The 17393-nt window shown below is 38.0% G+C and overlaps 1 protein-coding gene across 2 annotated transcripts in view; it reads left to right on the top strand.

Annotated features, from left to right (window-relative positions):
• The window catches only part of LOC130053203 (uncharacterized), a 38882-nt gene extending 21987 nt beyond the window's left edge, over positions 1-16895 (top strand). For both annotated transcript variants that reach the window (XR_008801715.1, XM_056159952.1), the window contains 2 exons: positions 3668-6481; positions 16677-16895. Coding sequence is in view for 1 of the 2 variants with exons in the window: in XM_056159952.1 (XP_056015927.1) it covers positions 3668-4287 (620 nt within the window). In the remaining variant the exon portion in view is untranslated. The remainder of the gene's footprint in view (positions 1-3667; positions 6482-16676) is intronic.
• The last annotated feature ends 498 nt before the right edge of the window (positions 16896-17393 follow it).

The following is a 17393-nucleotide window of genomic DNA, read 5'->3' as shown; positions in this document are numbered from 1 at the left end:
CCACGATACCAATGGTTGTGAGGGCCGTTTTGCATGTATCCACCATTACGACTGTTATGTTGTCTACGAGTGTTAGTTCTTTTACGCCCATAACTTGTTTCGGTCCTTTCGCTACTGAATTCTCCTGCATGGTTAGAGTTTCTTTCAGAGTTTTCGCTTCGCGCACTGTAGTCTTTGTAGGGTTTCATTCCAAGCTTGTGATTTAGATGGTCTTTCATTAGTTTCACCAACGTTTTTCGTCCATCACCATTTAGATGTACACCATCAACCCCGTACAGCTGGGGATTTTCCGCATTTAGGTATGAGTCGACTCTAATAAAATAAACATTTTCTGTGTCCTTTAATGACTCGCTCAATTTGTCATTTACAGTTCTGACGCGATCATTATAGTCTTCTTGATCCATTCTCTCCAGTAGAGAGAGAATGTGTACACTGCACTGCTTCTTCTGCGCACAGACCACAAGATTTTCTATCTGAGTAACTATAGACTCCGACGATTTTGTTGCAATATCATTGCTGCCAACACCAACAACTATATGCTGAGGGGACTCTAAAGATTGTACATACTGCATAGCTCCCTCTAGATTCTTCTTTCCAGCACCTAGAACATGAATGTTTATATCTTGGTTTTTGTACATCCTTCGAGGGTCAATACCATTTCCATGTGAATCCATTACAATCTCAATTTTATGAGAAGGACGTGACAGTGGTTTCGTTGGCTCAGCTATTTCATTGGGATGTTCTGTTGGCATAGATGATGTGTCCTCTTCTGTGGATAAACATGTATGTGTATATTGTTTCTGAACTCCGTCCACATGTTTTTGATGGCTTGTTTCGAACATCACTTCGTTTTCACATGTCCAAGTTTGTGGCCAACTTTTGGATATGGTAACCATGGTCTGAGATTTTAACACTGCTACATCTTTTTGTAAGAGTTTTATTTCCTTCTGTGTATTTGTTTTCAGTTCATGTAACTCATTTCTCAATATTTTACGAATCGAACCATCCGCCATTTTGTACGAGGGACTTCTGGGATTGGCGTCAAAAAAAATTTTTGTTAGAGGTTGAGATTTAGCTCGGATTATTTCCCACGCTCTAGTCATTAGAGCTCGCAGTACGAGCCAGCGCTCCGCGTTGGCTCGCTATTAGAGTGAATAAGACGTTAATGATACCAAAACTGAATCTGTGGTGAAAACATAAATAACATATTATTCAGGGATTCGGTTCTGGCCTTTTAACTCTCATCCACGGGCGCGCTTCCGGCGAAGAAATGCATCGATTTGATGCAATTCTTGCGCCGATCCACGCCCGAGTCTTCTTACCGGTTACGGAAAAAAACGAGCGCGTGATCAGATTGCATCTTAGCCTGCCTTTCATAAACATTGCACTTCGTTAAACATTTCGCCTAATGGTGCACTAAATTTTGGAGCTAGGAGGCCACAAGATTAGGATGATAATCCACGTAAGTTCACAATCATATTACAAGGTGTGACTTAGCGAGATCTCAGCCATTTTTGACAAGGGACTTCTGGGACTGGCGTCAAAATTTTTTCTTTGTTAGAGGTTGAGATTTAGCTCGGATTATTTCCCGCGCTCTAGTCATTAGAGCTCGCAGTACGAGCGCTGCGCTCGCTATTATGTCATGATTTATCTTTACAAATATTGGTACCATTGGAATGAACGGGGACTTCGGCATTGCAAATCCGATAATGGATATATCAGTACTTCTGTGGCATGCACGTAGAATGTGGGAGGGGGAGGGAATGGTTCCCATTTTAACAACCATAACTTTCTATTATTTATATATACAAATAAAGATATATTTCGTGACACATCCACCAACCCCCCCTCTCCCCTCCAACTTTTTATGGTGGCAGAAGTGAATGGTACGAATGCAATTTATGAATTGAATCTATAATGTGTTCTCCCTACGATTCAAGTAATCAGAATTTGGGAAAAAATTCCTTAGGCAATATATATGTGACGGTATTACCCTACCCCCTCCCCTCCCTCCCCCGGCGTTGGCACGATAAAGAACCCTCACTGCTACGACGCTGAGCGCTAAGCATAGGTCTAAATTTGCGGTACTTAACCTAAAGCTGTTGGTGTCTTAAAATGAGAAATGAGTGAAATCGTAAAAACAATCAATCATTCACCCCCCTCCTGGATTTTAAAACGTATGGAAAAATATATATTGAGGTATAATAAGTCGTATGCCACTACTTAACCTTCATCCGTGCATTTCAAATTTGAAAGATTTTGAATATTAGTCAAAAGAACATGTTAGGTTTTTTTTTTTATTTTTTTAAATTTATCTAATCTTGTCAAGAATGTTAGACAAAGTAGTGTGAAGGCATCTTCTCAGACTACCCCTCCCCTGACAAACGATGCTACACTGTACGTGTCTGTTTTCTTCTCTTACGTAAATCCGTATTACATCCCTCTACCACACACTAATGACACTGGTACTTAAATTCGGTATCAAAACTAGTGAGTAAAATAAATGAACGAAATCGTCTGATTGTTAGCTAAACCGGAAGAAAGCTTGCCTAAAAAAATCGCCAAATCACGTGACTTAGGTAGATTCTAAAACACAAAATACGCACGGAACGGAAGAACTCAAAAATCCCCTATTCCGAAGATGGCCAAGGTCACAAATCTTTGTACCAGTTGAAAGATCTTGTCACAAGAAATGTTTGTGTGCAATATGAAAGCTCTAATATTTACCATTTAGAAGTTATGACCAATGTCAATTTTTTTTTAAAGTGGGTCAAATGTCAAGGTCAAAAGGTTTTGGTCTGTCTGTTCATCTTGGTCATAACATCTGAATGGAGCTTTCAATTTTCACGTGTATTCCTTGTGACAAGACCTTTCTTTGGGTACCAGAAATAGTTTACTGCCATACAGGGGCATCAGTGTTTTTGTACTCTCTGTCCGTCCGTCTGTCACAAAATCTTGTGAACGCTTCTCCTATCGGATAGACTTGAAACTTGTACAATGCTTCATTGCCATCTGTAGATGTGCATATTGTTGGGACGGGAGGATCCTATTACTTTCCTAAATGTTATAGTGGATCTAAGAGGGGTGAGGATGTAAAATAGCTTGTGAACACCTTTATATGGTTTATTAGATAGATTCGAAACTTTGTACAATGCATCATTGTCATTTGTAGATGTGCATATTGTTGGGACAGGAGGATTCAATTAATTTCCTAAAAGTTACAGTGGATATATGAGGGGTGTAGGATGTTAAAATAGCTTGTGAACGCTTTTCCTATATGGCATATCTGATAGATTTGAAATTTTGTACAACGCCATTTGTAGATGTGCATATTGCAGGGACAGGAGGATCCAGTAGTGTCTTTAAAGTTATAGTGGATCTGAGGGGTTGAGAGTGTAAAATAGTTTGTAAACACTTTGCTTATTGGAATTCATAATGTCCATGTTCTTGTTCATACTTTCTCCTCCATACCATGCAGTACATTAAGGGGAGGAGGTTTCATTTGGAGCACTTCCAATTTGGGGAGCTGGGGAGACATTTGTTTTTCATAAAAACAATCTCTAGTTTTTGTTTAAAACTGTGCTGTGGTGGGAAAATCTGCAAAGAATTCTTTTTTCAGTATATCTCCAGAATATTTTTGAATAGTAATAATTATTAGTATTATCAGTGACTATTGGGAACAACGTAGCAGAGGAAGTCTCAGAGTTTGTTTACCTCGGCAGTACTATCACAGCCGATGGGGATTCAACATCTGATGTAGAGAGCACAATAGCCAAAGCAAGAGCAGACTTCGCAAGCCTGAGGAACATCTGGAAGTCAGCAGCCATCAGCATCAAGACCAAGATCAGGATATTCAAGAGTAACATCATTGGAGTCCTCCTATATGGTGCCGAGTCGTGGAAGGTGACCAAAGGTGTTGTCCATAGACTGGATGTCTTCCAGACCAAATGCCTACGACGGATTCTGAAGGTCTTCTGGCCCAACACCATCAGCAACAAAGATCTATATCAGAGAACGTCAACATCACCAATATCTGAGATGATCAAGATGAGACGATGGAAATGGATCGGACATGTCCACAGGATGGGAGCAACATCAATCCCAAAGATCGCCATGAGATGGACACCAGCAGGAAAGAGAAATAGAGGGAGACCAAAGGAAACATGGCGACGATCAGTAGAGAAAGAGATGAAGGAGTGTGGATGGACTTGGAGCCGGATTCAGAACATGGCAGCAGACAGACAGATGGCGATCCTCAGTGAAGGCCTTAAGTGTTTTCTAGCATGAAGAGGATTAAGTAAGTAATTATTAGTATTGGACAAAGAGTATCAGTCGATTGTATATTTTGCCAGTAATTTGCAGTTCAGAGTTAGGTTTCCTGGCTCTAATCAGCTTATCATACCTTTTCCAATATGAAATTAATGTCCAATACAATATTTTTACAAATTTATTTATAAATTAGTACTTTTCATATCACATAATTTTCAAATAAAGGAGCAAAACTCCTACAAAAGAAGTCAAAATGGATCCAAATTGCAACATGACCCACAAAGAAGCTACATAGCAAAGTTAACTTTTAAAGAGAAATGAAATTAGAAAAAAAAAAAAAAAAAAAAACTCTGACGGACGGACAACATTGGTGTACTACAATACATCCCCTCTATATAAAAAACAAACTCTATATGTTACAATACTTCAACAAGAAAGCAAGAAGACAACATAGCTTGTTGGGAAGTAGGCCTTTACTTAGCTATCCCCTTTCCTTGAAAAGGTTAGTAAAGTTATTTAAAATTTAGTCAAAGACCAAGGTCATTAGGTCAAACGTTTTGAGTCATGAGGCATCTACATACATGCATGAAATATCAAAACCCCATCCCCTCTTATTCAAAAGATATAGTTCAAATTTAAGTTTTTGAAAAGTCAGTCAAGTCCAAGGTATCCTCACATCTGCTCAGTTTACAATTTTAAGAATGTTGATAGTCAAATGAGGCAGTCATTTCATACAATATTCTGTCTTCACTACTGTAGATACTGATCATTTCTGAATCATTTGATATTACGTGCAAGTACAGTTGTCAGAGATTGCAAACCCAAACAGTTTTGTTCTTAGTCTCCTCAAGATCAACAAATAATTTTAATACAAAAACTTTAGATTATCCCATGAAAAAAATAAACAAGGCATTGAAGATGCCTTGACCTTGGACAAACTGACCTCCCAAGCAATTGAGATTATTTTTGCATGAATGTATATCAGCCTAATAAAAACATGTATGAAATACGAAAAATAAACCACTTTTCAATTATCCGTTGCACAAGATCTATATTATACACATATCACTTGTCTGGTCTGGTAGTGACCTTGACCTAGGACATACTGATCTGTTGAGCAATGGAGATCATATGCACATTAATGTATATTGATCTAAGGAATCTGATATACTCCTTCCAAAATGTGTGAAGGAAGGGGGATGGGGGGGGGAGGGGTTATAATACCAGAATTTCTATTACAAAATATTCAGCATGACATAATGTGCCCTTGTTGACAGTTGTTCTTGAGAATTTTAAAAATAATTTTGAACATAATCGTGCGTAAAATTGCAACGGACAAGAATGTCTTTGGATACACTCTTAATGCAAAAAAAAAACCAATTTAATTTCAGATGTATTCTAGGTCAGGAAAGTTAAGTATACCATTCAAAAGTAATTTTTTTATAGGGTTTGTTTGAGGCTGTGGCCCCCACTTACAGTGTAAGACAACTTCTTTGGAGAAAAAAGTCATGTCCACTGTCTGGCTTCTAAGCAACGACGAATCGTATCGTGGTGTCACAGATCGATTTGACCTTTCCAAAGGATCCTTGCATTTCATTTTTTTGACAGTTTGTAATGCAGTAAAGGCCTTGGACACAGTCAAGTGGCCAACACTCTCCCAGATGAGAACATCTGCATCTATTTTTCAGGATCGATATGGTTTTCCAGGGATAATAGGATGTATTGATGGAAGCCATATTCCCATTAAAGACAGAGGGCAGGATCGATCTAGTTTTATTAACAGAAAGGGATTTAGTTCCATCATATTACAATGCATATGCAATGAAAACATGAGTTTCATTGATGCTTATGCTGGTTGGCCTGGATCAGTCCACGACTCTTGCGTTTTCAGAAATAGTCCGATCAATTTGGAGCTGAACAAATTGTGCCCATCATATCATGTTCTAGGAGATTCTGCATACCCCCTCTCCATATCGTTAATTACACCATTCAGGGAGACTGGTTGTCTATCTGAACAAGAAAGGAGGTTTAATGTCGTACACAGCTCTGCCAGGCCTTTGCTCTTCTGAAAGGCAAATTTAGGCGTTTGAAGTCGCTGGATATGTCTCTTGAACATCAAATTCCAGAAGTTATCATGGCTTGTGTACATCTCCACAACACTGTAATGGAGCAGAGAAGCGCCTGGCTTTAGCAGCTTCTTTGTGACTGCAAAGTAAGTGAATTAAACATTAGCATATTTAAAGTGTTGAAGATATGATAATTTCCAACATCATAAAATTCATTTGAGCATCCTCTAGCCTTTGAAACTACAAGAGGCTCATCGGCCCTTCAAAGATAACGACTAAAGATTTATTAATAATCAAACTTAATTATTAAACTCGAGTACAAATTCATTAATTATCACGCATCCTTGTAGAAGGGTATCGCCTTTCATATTAACATATTTCATCTAAATATGCTTTGTGGCAAGTTTGGTTCCTTATACATTTGCATGTAAAACTTTGATCCTCTATTATACCCCCGGGGGCATGGTCCTTCATTTCAAAAAATTTGAATCCCCTACACCCAAGGATGATTTCTTCCAAGTTTGATTGAAATTAGTCCAGTGGTTCTGGAGAAGATAAAAATGTGAAAAGTTTACGACAATGATGTCAAAGACAGACAACGGAAAGTTTTGATCATAAAAGCTCACTTGAGTCAAAGGCACAGGTGAACTAAAAACGAAAGACCTATGGGCCTTAATAGTCAACTGAGTATCACACAGAAATCGTGCATATATAATGCAGTGTTGCACGTTGATGGTGCAAAGAATGCATCATTTTCGTTAATCTGAGAAGTGATCATTGAATATATTAAATGTGAGGACATCAATGAACATTGCATTGACTAAATAACTTTCGTACAAGGAATAAGCTTGTTAAAAGTAAGTTCTATGCAATAGTTTTGAAATTCTAAAGGGTAACTAACCGGATACAGATGATTGACAAAACCATCCCCAAGCGTAGCAGTGATTCACAGTGGAAACAATTCAGAACATATGTTCATATTAAGATAATAAGTAAGCTGCAAAAGTTACAGAAATGAAGAAAAGGCAAACTTACCAAAGCACCATACTCTCAAAAGATTACACTCACAGTATTTTGATAAAGTATTTACCTGCTGGCAATAAGTGCATTTCTTAAACACAATGTATATCTAAATCAAAACACCAAGCTTTTCAGGAAGATGTATTGTAAATAATATTTATAAACTTTTAGGTTGCTTTCTGGTGCCAATGAATCAAAAGTTGCACAAAATAAGGTAGAATATTTGGAAGACTAAAGGTCTCTGATCATTAATTCCATACTGTTTAGACTAATGAGTGAATCTAAGACTTCCATGAAAATTTGGTATTTATATATAAAAGCAATTATAATATACTTGCATGAATTGTTACAGAAGCAAAATTTGTGTAAGAAATAAGAAATAGTGCACTGTAGTTATCAAAAAATTTATTTGAATGATTTTGAGATCATGTCTGTAAATTCGCAAGATGTTATTTTTCTCCTGTTGAGATTTTAAAAGTTCCTCTCGAAATTTCTGCATTTTTTCTCTCTCCTTCTGTCTCTCTGCCTTTTCTTCTTTCATGTACATTTGAAACCATTCTGGCATCTCTTTCCTCGATTAGTTCTTCTTTTTCTCCTCCCGACATGATCCATCCAATTCCTTTCTTTTCAGTTTCATCTGCATTATCTGATTTAATATAATAAAATGTTAAAGAAAAGAGGGAATGGACTGCTGTGTACAATATACAAATACAAGGGGCATGGAATCTATCAAAAACAAGATGTGTTTGTGAAACACTAATTCCCCCGATAATGGCCAATTCCGAAGATGGCCAAGGTCACAAGGGCAAATATCTTGGTCCCAGTAGAAAGATCTTGTCAAAAGAAATGCTCATTTACAATATGAAAGCTCTAATATTTACCATTTAGAAGTTATGACCAATGTAAAAAATAAATAAAAGTAGGTCAAATGTCAAGGTCAAAAGGTTCATTACCCACGGAAAGGTATTGTCACAAGGAATACTCATGTGAAATATCAAAGCTCTATCACTTACTGTTCAAAAGTTATTAGCAAGGTTAAAGTTTTCAAAAAGTAGGTCAAACTCCAAGGTCAAGGGGTCAAAAATGTTAATACCCACGGAAAGGTCTTGTCACAAGGAATACTCATGTGAAATATCACTTGCTGTTCAAAAGTTATTAGCAAGGTTAAAGTTTCAGACAGAATGACAGACAGGACAAAAACAATATGCCCCCCCCCCCCCCCCCCCCCGATCTTCGGGGCATAAAAATTTCATTTCTGCATATCTATTAAAGCTTAATTCTAATATTCAGCTAAAGTATCAAACAAGATGTGTTCTTCCAACTTAATATGGTATTTACACTGTATTGGCAAACTTTAAAGCTGTATGATCCGAATTACAATATTTTTTTCCATCTCGTAAAAACGCTATTAAATCATCGCACGTATGTAGTTATGAGGCTGTACGACATATCATAAATTATTGCACCTGTTTTAGCCCAAATTATTTGATTTTAAATCGATGTTTACAAATAACCGCGTCACTGCCTTTTCAAGTGATAGTCACGTGACCAGTTCAAACTTTCAGATCATCGGTGGTCTTATCTGTGTAAAGCTGTGTATTTTGTTATAACAGTACCGTACCACAAGTTTACTAGAAATAACAAGAGGCCCAGGGGCCTTATAGGTCACCTGAGTATCATGTAACAACCTTCCAATGTTTGAATTAGGTTTGTGTTTAAATATAAGAATTTTACTTTTGGATGGAAGAAACATTGAATAGCTATGTGGTCAGCCCCGCCTTTGCACCAGAACCCCTGACCCAGGGGCCATAAATTTCAGTTTTGAAAGAAGCATCCTTGATCATCATTATCACACTATTAGTTTGTCTACTTAATACCCAGCAGCAGAGGAGAAGATTTTCAAAGAAATAAAATGCATTTTCACTATATGATCAATAGGGCCCCACCCTAATACCAGAACCCCTGATCCAGGGGCCATGCATTTCACAATTTTGAAAGAGGCATCCTTGCTCATCATAACCATGCTATTGGTTTGTCTACTTAATACCCAAGGACAAAGAAGATTTTCAAAGAAATAATGCATTTTCACTATATGACTTATAGAGCCCCACCCTAGCACCAGAACCCCTGATCCAGGGGCCATGAATTTCACAATTTTTAACAAGAGGTACTGTGAGCAATGCTCATTAAGAATACCCCCCGATTACCCCAATCTCCCAAAGGGTGTTGGTAATAGGTATAAACTACCTCTTTTCTGAGTGTTGCTACTTCGATGTCCAGTGCGCATGACCTTTGACCTTTTGACCCTAAAATCGATAGCGAACATCTTCATTCCATGGGTAGTCCATATGTATGATATGGTGACTGTAGGTGGAAAGGATAACGCTTTAGAGCCCGGAAACCATATTGCTACTTCAATGTCCAGTGCGCGTGACCTTTGACCTTTTGACCCCAAAATCGATAGGGATCATCTTCATCCCATGGGTAGTCCATATATATGATATGGTGACTGTAGGTGGAAAGGATAACGCTTTAGAGCCCGGAAACCATATTGCTACTTCAATGTCTAGTGCGATTGACCTTTGACCTTTTGACCCCAAAATTGATAGGGAACATCTTCATCCCATGGGTAGTCCATATGTTTAATATGGTGACTGTAGGTGGAAAGGATAACGCTTTAGAGCCCGGAAACCATATTGCTACTTCAATGTCCAGTGCGCTTGACCTTTGGACCCCAAAACTGATAGGGAACATCTTCATCCTATGGGTAGTCCATATGTATGATATGGTGACTGTAGGTGGAAAGGATAACACTTTAGAGCCCGGAAACCATATTGCTACTTCGATGTCCAGTGTGCTTGACCTCTGACCTTTTGACCCCAAAATCGATAGGGAACATCTTCATCCCATGGGTAGTCCATATATATGATATGGTGACGGTAGGTGGAAAGGATAATGCTTTAGAGCCCGGAAACCATTGCGTCTACAGACGGACGGACAACCCGATTCCAGTATACCCCCCCCCCCCCCCTACAACTTGTTGCCGGGGGTATAAAGAGGCATCCTTGCTCATCATTACCATGCTATTAGTTTGTCTACTTAATACCCAGAGACAGAGAAGAAGATTTTCAAAGAATTCTACATTTTCACTATATGACCAATACAGCCCCACCCTAACACAAGAACCCCTGCCCCAGGGGCCATGAATTTCACAATTTTGGTAGAGGGCTCAACGCTCATTATAATTATGCCCACAGTTTGGCTTCTTGATGTCCAGGAGTAAAGAAGAAGATTTTTTAAAATTACACTCATTTTGATGGTTTTTGCCCCACCCCTCAGGCCCCAGGGGCGCAGGGACCACAAATTTCACAATTTTTGTTCCCCTCCACTCACAGATGCTATATGCCAAAATTGGTTGAAATTGGTTCAGGGGTTTCAGAGAAGAAGCAGAAAATGTTCAAATGTTAACGCACGACGACGAACAAAAACAGATAGCAATAGGTCACCTGAATAATTCAGGTGACCTAAAAATATCAAATACCTCTTAGTACTTTGTTCTTTTACGCTCTTTCAGCCTTAAAACTAGACACTTGCGTAGGAGTTAATACATCATGTTGGGATTCCCCTGACGCGCGTGGGTCTATTTATAGACGTCTATTATGGGATGACTTATATATGTACCCGCTATATTTACTTTCTAAATAATATTCGCACTGTTTTCTTTTACATGCAGATGTTTTCAAGGATGTAATTAAGGGAAAATTAATAACTTTATAAAGTAATTAATCTGCTTTAAAGTAATTATGTACAACAAGAGGTCCATGGGCCACATCGCTCACCTGAGTAACCTTGGTCCATATCAGAAGACTTTCCATATATATATTTGCATGTAAAACCGTAGTCCATATTATGGCCCCAACCTACCCCTGGAGGCCATAATTTTTGCAAACTTGAATCTACACTATGTCAGAAAGCTTTCATGTAAATGTGAACTTCTTTGGCCCAATGGTTCACGAGAAGAAGATTTTTCCTATATATTTGTATGTAAAACATTGATCCCCCCTTGTAGCCCCATCCAACCCCCAGGGGCCATGATTTGAACAAACTTGAATCTGGACTATGTCAGAAAGCTTTCATGTAAATATCAGCTTTTCTGGCTTAGTGGTTCTTGAGAAGAAGATTTTCAAAGATTTTTCCTATATATTTGTATGTAAAACTTTGATCCCCCTTTGTGGCCCCATCCGACCCCCGGGGGCCAGGACTTTAACAATTTAGAATCTGCACTACCTAATGAAGCTTATCTATAAATTTCATCTTTTCTAGCCCAGTGGTTCTTGAGAAGAAGAATTTTTAATGACCCTACCCTATTTTTACCTATTCTTGATTATCTCCCCTTGGAAGGTGGCCTGGACCTTTATTTTAACAATTGAGAATTCCCTTTACCTAAGGATGCTTTGTGCCAACTTTGGTTGAAATTGGCTCAGTGGTTTTTGAGAAGAAGTTAAAAATGTTAAAAGTTTACAGACGGACGGACAGACGGACGCCGGAATACGGGTGATCAGAAAAGCTCACTTGAGCTTTTAGCTCAGGTGAGTTAAAAATAATACATGAACATACAGCTTTAAGAAATTTTTCAAATAATAAAGACACATTTCCCATGTTATCATGACATACTATGTGATACATTATACATTTATTGCATGATAGTGAGGGAGATATGAAGATTTATTCACCCAAGAAAAATCATATTCCCCGAGGGCAACGCCCGAGGGGAGAGGGGAATATGATTTTTCTTGGGTGAATAAATCTTCATATCTCCCTCACTATCATGCAATAAATTGTTTATTATACCGAAACAAAGCAAGACCACAAAATTGCATTTCAAATTGGAGTCCGCTCAACTATACATTGTACATGTAGGTGAGATTGCCCTAACGGTAACACCGCGCCTCAACGAATTAGAAGGTACAAACAGCGAAATACAGTGATGTGATAACCAGTTTTTGTATTTCCATTCTCCTTGAATGCTGATTTACTTGCATGTTTTTATATCAACCAAAATCAGTCGATTTTAAAACTGTATATCAGAGACCCGCATATTTTGTGCCTTACGAACTATGAAAGTAGAATGACTCGGGACTTATTGTGACGTCATAATACACTTCGTCTACTTTGACGTTAAATTTATGGAAAATGCACGAGACTGCCCAAGCGGTAAATATGATAGGGAGATATGATGTTTGAGAGGGAGATATGAAGTTTTGTTATCCCTGGCATGTGACCGTCTAGACCAATCAGATTACGCGTTGCATAGAATTCTCATACTGAGGTATAATAAGATACATGTATTCTATCTTCATCCTTTTGAATTATGTATTGATTTTTATATTGTCAATATTTATCATACATATTGTATATATACTCATGCTCATCATTATACATACATCTAATCACCTTGTACCTTATTGGAGAAGGTTTATATAGGCTGCAAGCCTGCTGCCAATCCATTTATGTTTCTATTACATAATAAAATATTGTTTAAATAAAAAAAAATGTTTCTTTGAATAACTCAGGTCCATAAAATGCAAAATTAAATTAGCGAATTTGTGTTTCTTTAGAGTACTGAAAATGACTGTAAATATCAGAGGCAAATTATGTGAATCTGTATTGAATATATATGATAACTTTTTTGAAATAAAATAAGATTTACTCTTCATTTAAAGAGCTCTATGAAACTTGAAAGTTTTACGGTGCCAAGAAAGACTTATCATACATACTACTTTGGCTTGAATTTTGGCTTGGCCTTTCCACATTGATTTTGCTTACTACTGACGTTAGTATTAGTCTTAAATTCTAAAACTGCAAACAAGAGGCCCATGGGCCACATCGCTCACCTGAGTCACCTTGGCCCATATCTGAAGACTTTCCATATTTATTTGCATGTAAAACCTTAGTCCCTATTATGTCCCCAATACCTCTGGAGGCCACAATTTTTGCAAACTTGAATCTACACTACGTCAGAAAGCTTTTATGTAAATGTCAACTTCTTTGGCCCAATCGTTCTTCAGAAAAAGATTTTTAAAGATTTTCCCTATATTTGTATGTAAAACTTTGACCGCTCCCCCCACTTGTGGCCCCATCCTACCCCCCGGGGCCATGATTTGAACAAACTTGAATCTGCACTATGTCAGAAAGTTTTCTTGTAAATCTCAGCTTTTATGACTCAGTGGTTATTGAGAAGAAGATTTTTCCTATATATTTGTATGTAAAACTTTGATCCCCCCTTGTGGCCCCATCCTACCACCAGGGGCCATGATTTGAACAAACTTGAATCTGCAATATGTCAGGAAGCTTTCAGGTAAATTTCAGCTCTTCTGGCCCAGTGGTTCCTGAGAAGAAGATTTTTAAATGACCCCACCCTATTTTTGCATTTTTGTGATTATCTCCCCTTTGAAAGGGACATGGCCTTCATTTGAACAAACTTGAAAGCCCTTCACCCAAGAATGCTTTTGGCCAAGTTAGGTTGAAATTGGCCCAGTGGTTCTGGAGAAGAAGATAAAATTGTGAAAAGTTTACAACTATGACAGACAACGAACAAATTTTGATCAGAAAAGCTCACTTGAGCCTTCGGCTCAGGTGAACTAAACAAGAGGCCCATGGGCCACATCGCTCACCTGAGTCACCTTGGCCCATATCTGAAGACTTTCCATATATATTTGCATGTAAAACCTTGGTCCCTATTATGGCCCAAACTACCCTTTGCAAACTTGAATCTACACTATGTCAGAAAGCTTTCATGTAAATGTCAACTTCTTTGGCCCAATGGTTCTTTTAAAGCTTTTTTCTATATTTGTATGTAAAACTTTGAATCCCCCCCCAACCCACTTGTGGCCCCATCGTACCCCCCGGGGACCATGATTTGAACAAACTTGAATCTGCACTATGTCAGAAAGTTTTCTTGTAAATATCAGCTTTTCTGACTCGGTGGTTATTGAGAAAAAGATTTTTCCTATATATTTGTATGTAAAACTTTGATCCCCTATTGTGGCCCCATCCAACCCCCGGAGCCCATGATTTGAACAAAATTGAATCTGCATTATGTCAGGAAGCTTTCTTGTAAATCTCAGCTTTTCTGGCTTAGTGGTTCTTGAGAAGATGATTTTTAAAGTTTTTCCCTATATATTTGTGTGTAAAACTTTGATCCCCCCTTGGGGCCCCATCTTATCCCCGGGGGCCATGATTTGAACAAACTTGAATCTGCACTATGTCAGAAAGTTTTCATGTAAATCTCAGCTTTTCTGGCTTAGTGGTTCTTGAGAAGAAGATTTTTGAAGTTTTTCCCTATATATTTGTGTGTAAAACTTTGATCCCCCCCTTGGGGCCCTATCTTATCCCCTAGGGCCATGATTTGAACAAACTTGAATCTGCACTATGTCAGGAACCTTTCATGTAAATCTCAGCTTTTCTGGCTTAGTAGTTCTTGAGAAGAAGATTTTTAAAGTTTTTCCCTATATATTTGTGTGTAAAACTTTGATCCCCCCCTTGGGGCCCCATCTTATCCCCTAGGGCCATGATTTGAACAAACTTGAATCTGCACTATGTCAGGAAGCTTTCATGTAAATCTCAGCTTTTCTGGCTTAGTAGTTCTTGAGAAGAAGATTTTTAAAGTTTTTCCCTATATATTTGTGTGTAAAACTTTGATCCCCCCCTTGGGGCCCCATCTTATCCCCGGGGGCCATAATTTGAACAAACTTGAATCTGCACTATGTCAGAAAGTTTTTCATGTAAAAATCAGCTTTTCTGGCTTAGTGGTTCTTGAGAAGAAGATTTTTAAAGATTTTCCTATATATTTGTGTGTAAAACTTTGATCCCCCCATTGGGGTCCCATCTTATCCCCGGGGGTCATGATTTGAACAAACTTGAATCTGCACTATGTCAGAAAGTTTTCATGTAAAAATCAGCTTTTCTGGCTTAGTGGTTCTTGAGAAGATTTTTAAAGATTTTTCCTATATATTTGTATGTAAAATTTTGATCCCCTATTGTGGCCCCATCCAACCCCAGGGGCCCATGATTTGAACAAACTTGAATCTGCATTATGTCAGGAAGCTTTCATGTAAATCTCAGCTTTTCTGGCTTAGTGGTTCTTGAGAAGAAGATTTTTAAAGTTTTTCCCTATATATTTGTGTGCAAAACTTTGATTCCCCCTTGGGGCCCCATCCTATCCCCGGGGGCCATGATTTGAAGAAACTTGAATCTGCACTATGTCAGGAAGTTTTCATGTAAAAATCAGCTTTTCTGACTCAGTGGTTCTTGAGAAGATTTTTAAAGATTTTTCCTATATATTTGTATGTAAAACTTTGATCCCCTATTGTGGCCCCATCCAACCCCAGGGGCCCATGATTTGAACAAACTTGAATCTGCATTATCTCAGGAAGCTTTCATGTAAATCTCAGCTTTTCTGGCTTAGTGGTTCTTGAGAAGATTTTTAAAGTTTTTCCCTATATATTTGTGTGTAAAACTTTGATCCCCCCCTTGGGGCCCCATCTTATCCCCGGGGGCCATGATTTGAACAAACTTGAATCTGCACTATGTCAAAATGTTTTCATGTAAAAATCAGCTTTTCTGGCTTAGTGGTTCTTGAGAAGAAGATTTTTAAAGATTTTTCCTATATATTTGTATGTAAAATTTTGATCCCCTATTGTGGCCCCATCCGACCCCCGGGGCTCATGATTTGAACAAACTTGAATCTGCATTATGTCAGGAAGCTTTCATGTAAATCTCAGCTTTTCTGGCTTAGTGGTTCTTGAGAAGAAGATTTTTAAAGTTTTTCCCTATATATTTGTATGTAAAACTTTGATCCCCCCTTGTGGCCCCATCCTACCACCGAGGGCCATGATTTGAACAAACTTGAATCTGCACTATGTCAGGAAGCTTTCAGGTAAATTTCAGCTTTTCTGGCCCAGTGGTTCTTGAGAAGAAGATTTTTAAATGACCCCACCCTATTTTTGCATTTTTGTGATTATCTCCCCTTTGAAAGGGACATGGCCCTTCATTTGAACAAACTTGAAAGCCCTTCACCTAAGGATGCTTTTGGCCAAGTTAGGTTGAAATTGGCCCAGTGGTTCTGGAGAAGAAGTCGAAAATGTGAAAAGTTTACAGACAGACGGACAGACAGACAGACGGACGCCGGACAAAATGTGATCAGAATAGCTCACTTGAACCTTCGGTTCAGGTGAGCTAAAAAGACAAAGGTATAAACAGTTCCAAAAGTTTAGAATGAAGAAAGTATGAAATTTTCACATGAACTGCTTGTTGCTGTAGGTGCTGTTGCCCGGAATCGCTATGAAGGATGTTGTCAATTCCACGTACTTCTTCCAGCTCCGGACTTGTTCATGGAATCTTTTATTGACCTTTTAACACCTAAAATCCAGGAAAACCTGTTCAGGAGTGAAGATGTAGGAAACTTCGCAATATAATTTAATTTTTTTTGTGAAAGCATCAATCTCCTTAATACAATTTATATCATAAAATAAAAATCAAATAAATTTATACCAGTAGTTTATTCATCAATACTACTTACAGTTTGATGATTTTAGGCCTCATAGAAAAGTTATAAGCTGGATATTAAAAAGCTAACAGACAAGACAGGCGGAAATGAACAACATACAAAAAAAAAAAACACCTCAAAAAACTGTACCATAATACATCATGTCTTGACGGGTGTATGATAACACAAAAATTATTAGAAATGACAATTTTTGTCTTTCCATTTTTCTAAAAAAGATTAAAAACAAATACATTAAAGGTAAAATAAAAGTTGTTGATGGTGATGGGAATTGAACCTATGTCAATGACTGTCCTTACACCACCTATCATGATTTTGATAATTAGTAGTGATGTAATTTGAAAGGAATATCTTTCCTAACACAAATTAGAACAAAACATAAAACAAGAGGCCCAGGGGCTAATGTTTGAATTAGGTTTGTGTTTAAATATAAGAATTTTACTTTTGGATGGAAGAAACATTGAATAGCTATG

This window comes from Ostrea edulis, chromosome 3, assembly GCF_947568905.1.
Source record: "Ostrea edulis chromosome 3, xbOstEdul1.1, whole genome shotgun sequence".
NCBI lineage: Eukaryota > Metazoa > Mollusca > Bivalvia > Ostreida > Ostreidae > Ostrea > Ostrea edulis.
The sequence above is the reverse complement of the archived record's forward strand: the minus strand, read 5'-3'. Positions and strand labels throughout refer to the sequence as shown.